We start from the raw sequence: 16,293 nt of genomic DNA, 5'->3' as shown, positions 1-16,293 counted from the left end.
TGTGGTTTCCAGCATGAAAAAGGGGAACAGAGGGTCTTTGTACCTATAGAAGGAGCTCTTTGCATGATGTGGGTCAGTGGCTCCTCTCTCTGTGCTCCAGTTGTCTCTACAAAATGCACCCTGGTGCACTTTTGCTGCATAGATCTGTGACTTTCTGTGCTATCCTTGTCTGGTTAGCGGTTTCCCTTCATCTAAGAAATCCTTGCAGCGCTTCATGCTCTGTAGGGCCTCCCTGCTGATTCATGTGGGAACAGCCATGTGGTTCAGCCTAATTACCAAGTCATTTATCTCTGATAACGCTCCCCTCACCTGATAAGTCTCCGATAGCCTCAGGTGGTTTCTTTGCTTACTCAGGCCGTCCTCTCCTGACGAACCACAGATGAACCGCAGCAGCTGGGGTTCAGCCTCTGTGTTGCCTTGGATCTCCTGCTTTCTCTGCACAAGTGCTGTCGAGTGGCTCACGACTGCGTTGATGTGTGCTGTCACATCATCACGGGAGGCTGCATCGCTGAATCTCTTTCCGGGACCTCAAGAGAGACAATTAGGCGCTGCATTGCCGCATCGAAAGCCTCTGGCATCTAATAGGGACATTATCCAGATCTTTACTATTAATGAGAGGCATCAGAGGGTCATGGTCAGTGCTGAGTCTGAAATTTTGAGCACCTTCAATTATTTCTGGAGGCCTTCACATGTCCAATCACTGTGTGAATATTTATCTTTGAGGCTTCCAAAGCTCTGCGTGCTGCTGGAGCAGGACACCTTGTCAGTAGCTTCTGAAACCACAGCGGGCCTCTCTGCATCATAAAAGTCTACAGCCGAGGCAGCGGCACGTGCAGCTTTAAGTCTCTGAAATGCTGCCTGTTGTGCATGTCCCCGCAACGTCTCTGCTCTTGTCTTTAAGGGGTTTCCCACACTGGAGAGCCCAGGGACACACCTCCCTCAGTTCACCATCTTGAGGAATCTCTTAAGCATCACCACGTTCCTGCAGCTGGAGCACACCCCGCGACCCTGAGGCCTTCTCTGGGTCAGGCCGACGCCCGTGACGATCCAGTGAGTTGACTCATCTCTGCTTGAACTTGCGTTTGGCCTTGTTCAGCAACTCGATCCGGTGTGCTGAGGTCAGCTGGAGCGGCACACCGTTCACAGGTGGATCCGTCTTTTCAAAAATGCCCTCAGCTTCCATGCATTTGAGTTCTTTGTCTCTGCACTGAAGACACAAGCAGCGGTGGTTCCCTACTTTTCTGTAACGTACATGGCTGACTCTTTGAGACCTTATCATTATCCCCCAAGGTACAGTCTACACAAAGGTTCCCCTATAGGTCTAATTATGGGACCTCAAGGTAATTATGGGAGCCTTTATCAGAGCCAAAAAGTCACATACATGTTCCCAAGCAGGACAGTATATGTACTGTTTAAATGTTAAGGTACAATATCAGGAGACAGCTTTTCTTAGGCCAAATATACAGTGAATTAATAAAGAAATAAATTAGGTCAAATATTAATCTAAGGTAGGTTATGGTTGATTAGTCTTGAAATGAAACAGAAAATAGAAATGAAATGAAAGTTTTGTTGATTTGTGAACATGAAAAATATGTGATGGTTATCCAGAGAGTGTGGCTTCGGCTTCAGGTGGCTTCAACATCACCTCCTGCTTGCACACACATCAAGACGGTCTGCCCTATACAGGAACTGAGCAAACTAAGTGAACGGACTTAGAATGAACAGCTATTTTGTATTGATCCTCTGTTGACTCTTAGTATCACTATGAAAAACAAAAGGAGTGACACGCAAGGATTATGTGACATAAGATACACACCGTAACTGCAGAAACAGGAAGGTTTGTGCACACGCCGCAAAGCGACACTGAACTGGGAGCGAGGCGAACCGAACGAGCCGCTGGAAGGCTGACGAGTTTGCCGAGCTGAAAGGAATCAGCAAAACAAACGAGACGGCCTGAATGGAAGTCGAGCTCAATGAGTCACACAATCACTGATGCAAATCTTTCACTAAACTGAAGAAAATGATTTGTAAAACAAAGTGATGAGGCAAAATGATTTCTAATTACCACCATTTTGCAATTGACCTCATCCTTGATGATCAGGGCAGCCGCCGACAGATATTACTGAAAACATTAAGAGGCAAACTGAAATGAAATTTTATGATTATGTATGATTTGCGCAGCACTCCATTGTAGCTTGCCTTTTGATGAGTTCATTTCCAGAGCGGTGTACATGCATTTGTCAGCCGTCCTTAACTGAACCTCATCATTCAGTACCTCTGAACTATGTTGCCGTTTTGTCGGTGATTTATCTGCTATCCTTTACAAAGTCCTGGTTTCATCTTGTGCAATCAACCATTAGTAAAAATAGGTGTCACCTCTTTGCAAAAGGTGGACACTTTTTTGTAACTTTAGAAGGAAACTCTAATTTACGAACGGTGTTACTGGCTCAACAAATAATCCAAGCTTCTTCACGAGGCTTTGCGAGCTACTGTGTTTCTTGGCCTGGGTACTTAATCTCTTAAGGCCTTTCAATGTGTTCTTAATACTAGCTCACGCAGCACATCTGCTAAAATGGATTCAAACTCACCAGCCTTTGGACTAACAGGCATTGACCTATTTTGCTTGTTCGCAGCATGCATCTGATGTAGGATTTATTCCACAACACACTATTAGTTAATGCAAATGTCTTGGACAGTGCCTTAGGTTGGGACTGCCAAAAGCAAGAGGTGGAGGCAGCGGTAATTCTCAGTGAGCCAACTTGAATCATCCAAAGAATGTGTACGATTAAAATAACCGCTTCCAGTGGGTTGCCGGCTCTCTGGAGACATGAGGCGGGAATTGAACTCACACCCCGAATAGTGTGCCAATCTAAATTTTCTGTTTTACGCAAGACCTTGGCAATGCTGGTGAGGGGTGTAAGGATTAGGGAGACATCCTGAAGCATTCAGAAAATAGAATCATGGATGAAAAGGGCCGTTCGATTCACTGACCTCTACTGGCGACCGCTGGGAAATGAAACAACAGACATTGGTGGAACAAGAGCGCCACCTGTTCAGGTTGATGGCACGCTTGTTCCATCAACCATCGTTTAAGAGTAACTGAACCGCAAAACCAAATCTGGCTGAAGCCTGACTTGTAGGGTGGTGAACATCACCTGCCACCAAAGACAAGGCACTCTACTTTTCACCACTAGGGGTCAGGCTTCGCTAGAATTTGGCTCTTGTGTTCAGTTCCTCTTTAAAGTCGATGGGAAGGCTCATTAGAAGAGATATCCAACAGGGACATCCACTATAGAGGTGTCACGACTGAATATTTGTATCCTGCTTTGTCATTTGCTCTTTTAGCTTGAGGTGCCTTCGTAGCTTTGATGTTTTGTGATGCCGGTCAGCTGTATTAGCTCCATCCTCAACGGCTTGGTTGAAAATGTAAGTATTAGCACAATGAATGTCTTCAAATTGCACTGGGTGGCGTTTTTCCTGTTCTAGCCTATGGGTTCCAGGCTGTGAAATTAGTTTTGAAAGCCAGAAATCTCAGCAGCTGGCCAATTGTTGAGTCATTGGTATTGATCAGCAGCCCAATCAACCCCCCCCCCCCCAGACATATTATGGTCATTTTGTGCTATGGGCAGTAAATACCCTCCGTATTGCCTCTTTAAATCACTAAACATTAATTACAAGAAGGGCCACTTTTGCTCCCCTTTTTTGCATTGAACATGGAAAATATGTACTTGAGGTTGCCAAGGAAATTACTGCACTCTGGTAGGTTTCCAGGGGCCACTCGTAACTCTTATGTAGATGTCAAGGGCCCCTCAGGCCAAACTTGCACCTCTGCAGTACATTAACATCAATATGTACAGTTCTGTAGACAGCAGTTACAGTCCTGAAGGGAAAAGAGACTCTATATTGACAAACAGCCTTGTAGATACAACTTTTTTTTTTTTCAAAATGTACACTTTATTGTCAACAACAGTACAAAAACAAAAGTATATTTACAATACTACTATGGCCTTCTCATCTTAACCTCTTTGGTTTCACTGCTGACCTGATTATTTGAAAAGAAACAAAAAGCATGGGAAAAAAAATAACAATGGAGTTGGTGCATAAAGATGCTGACCTTCCGCTTTCAAGTCATTTTTTTTTTTTTTTAATCATCCCACATTAGAAACAATGCAAAAGTCGAGTGCAGCATTTGGAAATTTGGTGGAGCCCGAGACAATAAGAGGAAATCTCGTTACAAATGTCTTTCCCTTGTTACCGTGACGTACTTATACACACCACCAGGGGGCTCACGCTGCATATTCACGATAAATCTGAAATGCTGTGAAGTAATCGTAGTTTAACAGCATTCTCATAAATATTAAGGACTTTGTGCACATTTTCAAACTTTTATCTGAACTACAAACATCACAGATTCCCAAGGTTTGCAATTCCTGTTGACTCTCTTCATGATTATTGTGGGATGGGCCGCTACCGTTATGCACCGAATCTCTTTTGCCAATCACAACCATTGTCTTCAACTTGGGTTATCCTTCAGACCATTTAACCACAAATAAAACATAATATTAATAATACAGCAAAGAACGCACGCAGGCACTGTATTGTCTTGTTCACCCTCATGTACCTCTCCTACCACAGTACCTTTTCAACACTTGGAGGACGCCTTCCAAAGAGGCTTAAAAATAATAATAATAATAAAGATCTAGCATGCTGCAGCACATCCATCCTGTTAGGTTTCACACAGGACATAAATACATCCAAAAAATGAAAAAAAAAAAAAAAAAAAAAAAAAAAAAGAAACACACAAAAAACAGGACATTCAGACCCAGCAATGGTTAAAGCTCCTCCAAAAAAAGCAAAATAACAAAAAACGAGATCTACTCTAAAAACCGTGATCTTAACTGAGAAGAGATGGTACGTCAGGAGAGGAACGCTCAAGCTGACACAAGAAGGTGAGGAGGTGAAGACGACGCCGCAGCGTCACAGATGCACAAATCACAAACAGTGTCATAACCCAAGGCTATCAAAGCTTCTTTTTTTTTTCTTTTTTTTTTGTACAGGATATGAAAAGGGGGGAAAAAATACGGCAGCATATCATTTTCTCCGTTTCATACAAGTTGCTGCACACTCATGACAGCCTTCTGCCTTTTCACATAAAATTTAACTAAGGCATAAAGGAAAATTTCCCAACAGTCCTTGGGAGAGCACAATAAAAGTGAGTGATGATAAAAATTTTAATGCAGAATGATGGTGAAGCTGAACTGGAGGAGGAAAACCTGTAATTTATAGAAACAATCATCAACTAATTGGTGGGTGGATGTATCATAACGTTCCACTTGTTGATTTCCAATCTATTTCAAGACAAATGCAATTTCAGACGCCGTGGGTTTGTCAGTCTGTTGCATGTATAGAAATGATTCCCCAGTACAAACACTTGCTTATTCTATGTGATGATTATGACTAAAACTCAAAGTGTCATGTCAGCCATTACCAGACATTCACAGGATCGACTTGCCAGTGTTGAAAAAAAAAAAAAAAAACCCAAGAGCCTACGTCAGGTGGTGGAGTGAAGCAGAGGTTATCTTCTGAGAAAGTTCAACAGCTTCAACAATCTTTTGTGAGAGCCTGGAAATGTTAGCTCTGCAGAGCCGTTTTTGGAGGGGTGAGACAGCAGTGAAGTGTCTTTTTCTCTGAGCACAGTCAAACGAAGGCTTTTTCCACACAGCGCACAAAAAGGAAAAATAATTTGGCATGCTCAGCCAGGGCACACGCATAATTATGATTTGTTACACAGGCCTTAGAAAGTGTACAAGGAATTTACATTCTTTGCAGAAACGGGGAGGAGGGGGGAGAGAGAGAGGGGGGAAAAAAATGAACCAAAACGGAAATAACAAAACGAAAACAAATAAAAACACGAAAGGAGCGTCTTCAATCCACCACGCGGCCTCATGGATCGCTCAAACAAAACGAGACGAAAAGAGAAAAGAGAAAAAACAAAAAATCGAAACTACAGAGAGCATTCACCAGGAACACAGGAGGGGAGGTGACACAGTAACACGAGGCAGCTGTAGTGTCGACTACATACGGTGAGATGGGACAGCAGTCTGTGGGCGGGACTTGGTGGCAAATTACTCTGTGTTTGCTGCTCATGTGGAGCTTGATGGAGGGTTTCAGCAGCCAGTAAGGAGTCTTCATTTCGGCGTTGCAAGGCTGCTTCCACCTGCTTCTTCCCCGGAGAGACAAAGAGAGAAATACAACAATAACTGAATGTCCGCATGTTGTCGTCAGAGATATTTCAAAGCACCAAAACGTGATCTAATCTGGCAGATTTCTCGACAACACTTGGGCGACAAAAAATGTGTTTTTGGGTTCAACAGCCTTCGTCAGCGTGCACCGACTGATTATCGTTCCACGAGGGTCGAGTGAAGCAGCTGAATCAAATTAGAAATCCAATTAGAAATCAGTCCCATCAGCGGCTCATCATCAAGTGTCCACTTACAAAGAGCTGTCCTTTGTTTTCCCATAAACACATAAGGATAAACAAGTGATTACAGAAAAATATAGAAAACAAACAGAAAAATATAGAAAAAATACATAAATATGTTGGAGGTGAATGCTCTTCATGTGATTATTTTCATTTATTTATTCATTTTTTATTTTTTAAAATATTTTTTTATTTTTATTACTGTTAATATGACCTTTTTGTTACTTTAATTTACTATTTATTTTACTATTATTTTACTATTTTATTTTACTATTCTATATTTTTACTATTTTTTCTACTATTTTCTTCTATTTTGGTTGTGTGACTTTATTTTCATTTATACATATATATATATTTTTTTTTAATATATTTTTGTTTTCTTATTTGTTTGTCATTTGATAGATTTTTCTTTATTCATTTATGTATATGTATTTGCATTACATTTATATTATATTTATGTATGAGGAGTTTGTATATTTGTAAGTTGAACTTTTCTGATGAACTGCTGATGTGGCCCTCACTTGCTCCTCGAGGATGAGGGCTGCTGAGCCGAAAACATTTTAATGCAGTAAAATAAAAGATTAAGACTCTACAAATGCGACCCCTTTATTGTGGAGTATTTTTCTGTACACGTTATAAATTGAAATATATGAAATGTAAGATTTTTGGGGGGCATTCCTGCTTTATTAGAGAGTCACAGGTGAGAGAGACCAAAGCACCTCGATACACCTTAAATGTTAACCATGTATGTACATTATATAGAGGAGATGTGGGTCAACATTACAGAAATTGACGGTGTCACAGGTGTTCTTCATGCATTTCAAAGCACTTAGATACATACATTTACCGAGGAGTATCTGGGCTCATCCCAGGATGCATTATTCATGAATATATAGTATTTATCTGTATTTTGCAGCAGCTTGCCGGGGTAATATTATTCATGAGTATATATTCGGTCATATTTTGACATGTATCAATTTTTTTTCATAATGGCAGCCTGCCTCTAACTGTAATTTTCCAGACACTTTAACATCCAAACTTGTCTTATGGTAATTGGAGCTCGGTCGCAGCTGGGCTTCAGGAGCAGCAACTCCACCTCTTCCTGCTCTGAGCTGTGTGTGTTTTCCTGCCCTTCACCGTTGTTTGCATGCAACAGAATTTTGACCCTGTGTGTGTGTGTGTGTGTGTGTGTGTGTGTATTTGTATGAGTGCTGAGGCATCACTATCCGCCTACCTTGTCGTCCCTGAGCAGAGCCTGGCCGTCTTTAGACGTTGTGATTGTTCTCCTCTAGCTTCTTGCTCTCCTCGGACGTTCCCACCTCCTTCTCTCCGGTTTTCCAGCTTCCTTGTCTGTAGTGGGCATAAAAATTTTACAGAGTGATGCGCCTCTCCTGCAGAATGACCTTCTCACCCCAATCCGGACAACAAAGTCACCCCATCATGCGCTGGAAACCCATCTCGTCGATAAATACATGTCACGTTCCTCCTTTCTCCACCTGACTCACCTCCACCTCTTTCGAAACTTCCTCCGTTACGTGCTCGGAAAATTTTCCAGCTTACCTCGTCGTCTGTTTCCTTCTTTATCATAAAATATGCTCACCTCTATACCGCCTGTACATCATGCATTTTGGCTGAGTGTTTAGCAAGAGTACACAAACGTCATACTCAAGCAGAAGTCTTGCAACTCTGCTTCTGTTTTGCTTGAGTAAAAGTCAAATTTGTGGTGATAAAGGTAAGAAGTATCTTAATCAAAAGTTACTGCATCACCTTTTAGACGAGCGTCAGACACTGACTTCTTTTTCATTTGCCTGCGATTGTGTCCTGCCATCTGTACCCAGCCACTGTGTTATTTCCAGCGTTCATTCTTACAATTACATTTTCCCTCACTATGCTAAAAGGATGCAAAAAAAAAATAATAATAATAATTCATGGTACTGTCACATAATCCAATTTGTGGTGCAGGAATGTAATCGCCACATAATTTGAGTCCACAACATGTAGTCCCTCACTGATGAGAATTATTCGGTCAAAACGACTAAAAGTAAAAATGACTCCCTTCAAAAGTACTCAAAAAAGTAGAAATACACACAGAGTATACACACTCAGTATGGAGAGTGTATGTAATTTGTTACTTTGACTCTTGCTTGTAATGGGATTTAGGAACCGAAGCTTATTTACTGTAAGTTACTGTGGATAAGAGACTTCTTTAGGCTCTCATGCATAAATGTATTTACATTTCAGTGTCAAATGTACGTGTGTGTTTGTTTGCGTGTGTGTGTGTAAATGTGTGTATTTGTGCACCTTGAATTCCTCATGTAGAGCCAGTAGATGAGGCCCACGAGTCCTGCAGCGATGAGGAGCCCCACCACGACGCCCACGATGAGCGTCGCCTGGTCCTGGGCGTCCTCCTGAGACCCTGCAGGACAAACAGCATGACTCACATCAGCTGAGGGACACACAGACGCACACCGCGCACGCACACACTTTCAAACAGCATTCGTGTAGGAATACACACTGAGCTTTTGGATGACGGTCTCATTGCTCAGCTTAGTTGTATTGTGATGAGAACAAAGACTCCAAAATCACCCATGTGCCTTGGGTGCATCGTGTTAGCGCGCACAGAAAACCTGTTGCCTTGTGGCTCTGAAGCTACACGGTAAATTAAAATAAAGCAAAACTGAACTTTGCAACAAGAGCAAATTTTTTGTGTGTAATTACAATTATTTGTTAAAGCACTAGCAGGTCCTTTCTTTCTGGTGCAAGGATACCATGTGGAACTTTTCTGCACTCACTGCCGGATCTACTTTCCAATTCAAATAGGACAAAAAAACAAGAAAAGAAACATTTAATTCCCTAAAATTAATGGAGACCAAGACTTATTGTTTTTTTTTTATATATATATATATATATATATTTGCATAATCCACTTTGTTCGCATTTTTTTATGTGCTAAGTGCTATTTTGGGAGCTGTTTTGCTATGAAAGTGAATGGAAACATTGAAATCCAGTATTCTAGATGAGCAGCCCACGGCAGCACGGTGCATTTCATCATGTGGACTCGGGCAACGATACAACCCAGCACTATCAAAGTTAAATTTTGCTTTGACCAAATTAGATGAAAACAGCGTTCTTAACTAGCAGAAATAATAAAGTCACTGTCCAGCAAACGAATACATAGTTCCAGAAATAAACCTGACGACATCAAGCTATGCCGAGGTAATGACGGCTCATCTTTCAATGTAAATATATGAAAACACGGGCCATAAAATGAAAATGACCATCAACCTTTTATTTGTTAAAGGTCAGTCCTCTTGCTTTGCATAATGCCTGTCACCAGCCGTCAGTCAGCACAGTGTCGGCATGGGGCTCTGGATGCACTCGTCTAACCAGGGGCGCACGGTTGACTTGTGAGTCTCGGTTCTCATCACTTCAACAGATAAGCTGACCGACGGGACGGTCTCCCAAAAACTTGGCGCCTAATAACCTTTATGATAATCCTTTAATCTTAATAAGCTGCTTCTGAAAGCTCCGTCGCGTAGGGACCCGGCCTTTAGACCACAACAATGTGCAGGAGCGCGCGGTCGTACGGAGGTGCAGTTTATCTACATGTAGGCTGATGGGATATGGATATGGGTCGGCTTACACACAAAGCGAGGGTAATGAGATGATGCAGAGGATGAAATCAGAGAATCCAAACAGCACGACAATTTCCGCGTTTCAACATTTTCCATGCTACCATGTAGGTTTCGCCTCAGCACGTAACCTGATATCCTCAGGGGGCAAACAATCGATTGTCAATTGAGACCCTACAAATAACTGGAAAGTAACAAAAATGTGTCAAAAGGAAAAATAAAATTAGCTTACCTTTGGACTCTGTATCCTCCATAAAAACTGAAATCAAACATAATCAAATTAGAAATCATAAAACTTAAAAGACAAATAAATCATACAAACAACAACAACAAAAAAAAAAGAAATAATAAAGCATTAAAGGCAAAATAAAACATATTAATGCTTAAAAGTAATGGCCAAAAGGAACAACACTACACTGGGCAGTTCACCCCTGAAAAGTAAAGAAAATCTAGCCGGTTGCAGCCTCACAAAACAAAATCAAAAGTTTTCTGATTGTGCCCCGCAACAAGCAAATTGAACCACAGCAGGAGGAAAGCAACAACACCTTCTAAAAGCAACAATTTACCATGCTTTCAGAGCATATGCCAGGCAGTGTGGCTCTTAGACAGGAGGGAAAAAAGGCAAGACAGGTTTAGCACCCCGACAAATAAGAAATCCAGCCAAACCCGGGAGATAGTGAAGGAGGAGGAGAGACAAAGGAGAGAGGGATTATCACAGACAGAGAGAAGGAATGAAGAGAAACAGCAATGGCACAGCATGTATGCATGAAATGAAAGGACACTGCTGTTGCATTCAGCATTAGCCTTTGACAGTCCCAGCCTTTCATTACATACTCTTCGATTTTTGTTTTTGCTTCTTCTTCTTTTTCTTTTTTCTTTTTTTTTTTTTCCCACCAAGCTTTCAGAGCCGGCATACTGTATGGATTTTATTATAGTGGTGCGTACGGACTGCAGACATGTAAATATTTAGTTCCACGTAGTGTAAACAACGACTTTAGATAGCAGGTTAAGCGCCTTGTGTAAAACGGAGGAAAACAATTACAGAGTATGCCCAAAAAAAAGAAAAAAAAAACAAAACACCAACTTAAAAGTCTTGGCACATTCAAAGGTTGTAGAGTCTATAATTGTTGTTCATTCATGGGTATCAATTTACTAAACCGTATTGTATTGCAAAGTCACTGCACTTAATATAATTTACAAGCAAAACTTCCAAGCCTGATGTAAATTTGCGGGGACAAAGTGGAGGAATAAATTCACAAAATATGATCACTGGGTTGCTGTGATAAATTATTAGGCATGTACATCACTAAAGTATCAGAATAGAGGGACCACTGGTCTTGGATGCTCTCTGATGTGAATGTTTTATGTGATTAAAATAATCGAAAAAAGGAAAAATGGATGAGCGAAAACAACTACAATTAAATTTGGGCTCTTTTAAGGAAAAAGCACATAAAGTACCAGACGCTGGCATACATTGCTGACACTCACAAGTCTATTATAGCACTACTCTGATTCTTATTATGCCCTTATATTCCCTGGCAGAGGGGATGAAATTGGGTCTTGCATAACTGCTCTCACATCTACAATGAGTGACATTCTGTGTGGGTCTGAAGTGGTAAAGAATTGCAGAGAGCTGTGCAAAACAACTCAATAAGAATAGCATTTTCCTTTAAGCTGTTTTGGCAGCATTGTAGTGGCCCGAAGCCTTGTGTAATGCTGCTGTGATGGAGGTTTACAACTCAGACACCACTCCCAAATCACTTCCCCTGGATTCCGCCCGATCATAACCTAATGCCGCGTCGCTGTGTCTGGTTTCTGCGACGGCTTTCCACGGCGACACCGCCTATGCCATCCTGGAAGACGATGACTCTATTTGCAACAGCTTTCACCGCTATTTTTAAGAATTCCTTCCTTTATTTTCTTCACCTGTTTACATGTTGATGCTACGTTTTCATGCAGTGCAGATTAATCATTCATTGTACTTTCACTTTCACCCTAATAGATGTAATATGTTTCTTTTCATACTTTACGTCTAATACGTCTGTTTCGGATGTTGTTGCGCTCTAATTGTTATTGTGTTGTCTTCCAGTGCCCCACATTTGTGTTTTTCTTGTTTATATTCTATTTACTTTGCTATAGCCTATTACTTTATGCTGCTGCAATGACCCAATTCCCTTTGCAGATCATTAAAGTTTCATCTTATTCTATCTTATCTTATGGGTGGGACATAAAAGAAAATAAAGCTCACACCCAAACTGCCCTTTTAACTGCAGAGAGACTTTGCACTGATGTTTGCTTTATTTAGACAGTAGCCTGTTTAATATACCACCTTCTTGTGTGAGAGAAATGGGACTGCAGTCTAACACTGAGTCGGTATTGAAATGAGTCCGCAGTAATCTAGCTGTAGCTGCAAGCTGCTGGGAAGTTGCCCTCTAACCATGTGCTCACACTGAGCAACATGATCAACAAGTAAGCAGAAATCCATTTATCTCCTATAGAGCCCAGCGGCCAGGGAAAATCAGTCGACGTGTGGCCGCTCAACAAGATAGTCTGACACGGCTGAACTATCAGCAGTCATCAATCATCAAAAGCAAATCAGATTTGCACACTTGGTCGTTTCCTGACCAATGCGATCCTGTTCTGTGAGCCGCAGTTCTGCATAGCAAGCGCCCACTCCCCGGTTCTCTGCAACTTTCATTCGATAAACTAGAGGCAGAACTGTCAAGTGACAATCCTGTCAAACAAACAAAAAAAAAAAAAACAGTTGCGTCCACCATTAGGGTTAATGGTAAGACCTGAATCGATCTGGTTTGACGGAGTTTTCTCTGTTTCAGGTTGATTAAACACAATTGACCGGGACACATCAAAGCCTTAACCGAGCTGCTTGTAGTGTGTGCACGCAGTGACCTACCAGAGGAAACATTGATGGTCTTGAAATCTTCTCCCAGCTTGTTGGTGACGATACAGGACACAGACAGGTTCGCCCTGGGTGTCACAGTGATCTTATGGGTGGCCTTGCCATTGTGGTAGGAAATCTCCTCCTGCAGACACAGTAAAAAAAAAAAAAAAAAGATGCAAAGAATTAATAGGTTTGAGAAATACCTTGGGAAAAAAAAAAATTACAAATGTAGTAGCCTCTTTCGTTGCTTATATGCTTTCAACTTCTTCATTCTACAGGTTACTCTGCATACTGCTTGACAGGTGGAGAGCGGCGGGGGGCAAAACAGATAATAGGAGGAAAACATCGCAAGTGTGACATCAAACAGGGAGGCTGAACTCGGCCGATATGCTGAGGGAAGCCAGTGAAAGCCGGAGCGAAAACTCAATCTGAATGCAGAATTAAGCAGCAAACGTCTTCCTCCATACTGACAAACGACCACACTCCTGAACCTGACGGAGAAAAGCTGCCTCTGCAATACAGCAGCGATGGTCGGACATTATCTCCTTGAGGCGAGGCCTGGAGAAGCTCCTCACAGAACGTTTTTGATATGCACGGTATATTTCAGGGAGAAGGATGTTCTGCGTTGAAGCCAAAGGTCACCTCGACAGTGGGTGAAACGCTTGCCTCACAGATTGGCTTCAGGAAATCAAAAACAGGAAATAAAACAAGTTTAAAGGAGTATGTGACCAGTCCTTACTCAATTCTGTCACTGCTTCTTCCGTATTTTACATTTGCCACAGGCTGTTTTAAGGTGTTTTCCAATGCAGCCTGTGGTGAACAATCTAAAGCAGAAAAGGGAGTTGGTTTTCTTTGTAGCCATACAGTCATGTCATTTGAAAAAGGACTAGTCCACTTCAGCTCCGATGGGGTCTCAGTCCCTTTTCTGCTCATGCTACAATTCCTTCAGTCATGTCTACAAGGTTGGCTTCCAACGAGAATACTGTCCAACACACTTAAAAAGGCACATGTCTTTTTGCAGAATCTCGGCTCGATCATATTTTGTCATATTTGCCCATGTATTTTTGATTACGCTTTACAACTTTGACGCAGCAGTGCTGTGTGGTCCTTCTGAAGCTCCATGCTTTCATGCTGACAGAAAAGTGGGAGGAAAACTTTTATGTTTTATGCATTGCAGACAGTTGACATTTGATATGTTCCTCATTTACAGTGTACCTCATCGATGAGCACACTAGTTCCTTCCTTCTATCAAAGGATTTCTCCACCAGCCTTGCTGCCAGCCATGATTCATTTTTTCCCATCACTCCACTGTAATGATATCATGTGACCTCTGTTTGACAAGCACAGAGGACTGTACAGAAATTCAGCCCAGCTATGTGTAAAAAGAGATCTTTTTAAAATGTGCACCAGCCACCAAAGATGGTTAATTTCAGGGGGTTCTGAGGTCTTTTCAGGTGTTCACAAATCTGCAAGATAGGTACTGACTAACCACTGGAGGGGAACAAGTGTGAAACTACCTTAACTCTCCTATTAGGTTATCATAATTTAGAATAAGGTGTCTATAAAAAAAAAAAAAAAAGGCATGGGCCACCAAAATAATTTTTCAAGCCTCCCTGCCACTGCAGTGACCGAGCATCACCCACTGTGTGAAAATCCAGAATGACATACTTCATACACAGCAAATTACAAAGCTTTTACAGCAGCAGGGATATGCAGTGATGTGCCACGGTGGTCCAACAGTGTTCAGATTTCCATTAAAAATAAACACTTTCACCGAACGGGTCCTCCTCTCTGGTTGGAAATTGGCTAATCAATGAAATCTGCCATTGTAGAGTTTAGTTGGAAAGAAAAAGCCTGCAGACTCTCAGCGGCCCATGACACGCGCCTATCCCTCCTTCACAGCATTCAATTCTAATGCAAACTGTCACTCCGGCTTTCAACGCAGGAAAGATTCCCCACTCAATTCCCAATAATGCATTAAGGCTTGAAAAAGCTGCCAGTGGGATATTTCATGAGAGGCACTACACAATGGCTGGTAATGCAATTGTAAATTGCATTGCTGTATATAGTGGTGCTTAAAGCATATGCTGTGCAGCAATTCACAAGGGCCGGAAGGCTGGAAAAACAGCAGAAATGAGTGAAAACCTCGGTAAGAGCAATAGTTTTACTTTAATTGTATTTGCAAAGCTAACTCAGGCAGGAGCCTCGAACACCTCCCACCTCCCGCTTTGCTGTTCTTGCTACAGCTCCTTTTGCACCAGCACCATCTCTACTGGCTTTGATTACATATTTGATACGGTACTAAATCTGGGCGGGCTATATTTATGTGCTGAATGTTTGTTTTGTTTCCTTACCTGCTGTGTGCAGCATCCATAAAGGGTGGACCATAAACTCTATTTGCAGTGCCATTTGCTGGAATACGGCGAACGCGAGGCACCACTGTGCAACGTGATGTCCCAGCTAATGTGTGAACTCCTATTTAGTCACTCTGGATAGACACTGCACAATTTATTCCAAGTCCTTTTGTACTAATAAAACACAAGGTTTCCATTCTGGTGGTAGGGTGAAAATGAGTTTTAATTAAGGTATATGGGATTACTAACTCAGGTTTCACATCATGCTCACACACACACACACACACACACATCCTATGCTTACATCTGTGCCATTGATGCTCCACTGGAAGCTGGGCTCTGGCACTCCCTCGGCCTCGCAGATCAGGACTTTGTGTTTGCCGTCGTCTGCGCGGTGTTTGGTCAGGCCGGTGATCACGGGCCCTCCTGATGCCGACAAATCATTTTGTTACATCACCTACACATTCCAGTTTAATAATCCTGTGATACTTCATGGAGCGTACACCGAGTTTATAAAATATTAGGACAAGAAACAGAAGGAACAGGTGAACCCAGGTGACAACGAGGCTTATTTAAACATTTCATCTATTAAATGTGCCTCAAACGTGAAGGGGAGATGAAACCAGATAAAAGATTTAATAAAGATTTTTAAGCCTTGACATAACTTAGATAAGGATGATGTTTCGAGGTAGGTGTTATATTTAATCCTGATATTATGTCCAGTCAGTGTAGACTGCAAAAGTTTGAGCTTAAGAAGTTATTTAATTTAGTGTTGAGTCTTAACTCAACATGAAGACTTCTCATCATCAGTTCAGTCTATTCAAATTAACTTGTTTACAGTGTAGTTGGAGTGATCTGCCTCAATTTAAGGAGAGACTTTTTTTTCCTAAAAAAAAAAACAAAAAAAAAACATTCTGTGACTCTAGG

General features: G+C 41.7%; 1 protein-coding gene across 2 annotated transcripts in view; it reads right to left on the bottom strand.

Moving 5' to 3' along the window:
• Positions 1-4,100: 4,100 nt before the first annotated feature.
• The window catches only part of alcama (activated leukocyte cell adhesion molecule a), an 83,491-nt gene continuing 71,298 nt past the window's right edge, over positions 4,101-16,293 (bottom strand). The window contains exons 11-16 of one of the 2 annotated variants that reach the window (XM_030069604.1): positions 15,671-15,792; positions 13,025-13,154; positions 10,346-10,372; positions 8,783-8,897; positions 7,716-7,831; positions 4,101-6,223 (exon numbers count right to left, since the gene is read on the bottom strand). In XM_030069604.1, coding sequence (XP_029925464.1) covers positions 7,747-7,831; positions 8,783-8,897; positions 10,346-10,372; positions 13,025-13,154; positions 15,671-15,792 — 479 coding nt within the window. In that variant the 3' untranslated portion in view covers positions 4,101-6,223; positions 7,716-7,746. The remainder of the gene's footprint in view (positions 6,224-7,715; positions 7,832-8,782; positions 8,898-10,345; positions 10,373-13,024; positions 13,155-15,670; positions 15,793-16,293) is intronic. The other variant, XM_030069603.1, reaches the window with a different exon arrangement.

This window comes from Myripristis murdjan, chromosome 14, assembly GCF_902150065.1.
Source record: "Myripristis murdjan chromosome 14, fMyrMur1.1, whole genome shotgun sequence".
In the NCBI taxonomy this organism is placed as follows: Eukaryota; Metazoa; Chordata; class Actinopteri; order Holocentriformes; family Holocentridae; genus Myripristis; species Myripristis murdjan.
The sequence above is the reverse complement of the archived record's forward strand: the minus strand, read 5'-3'. Positions and strand labels throughout refer to the sequence as shown.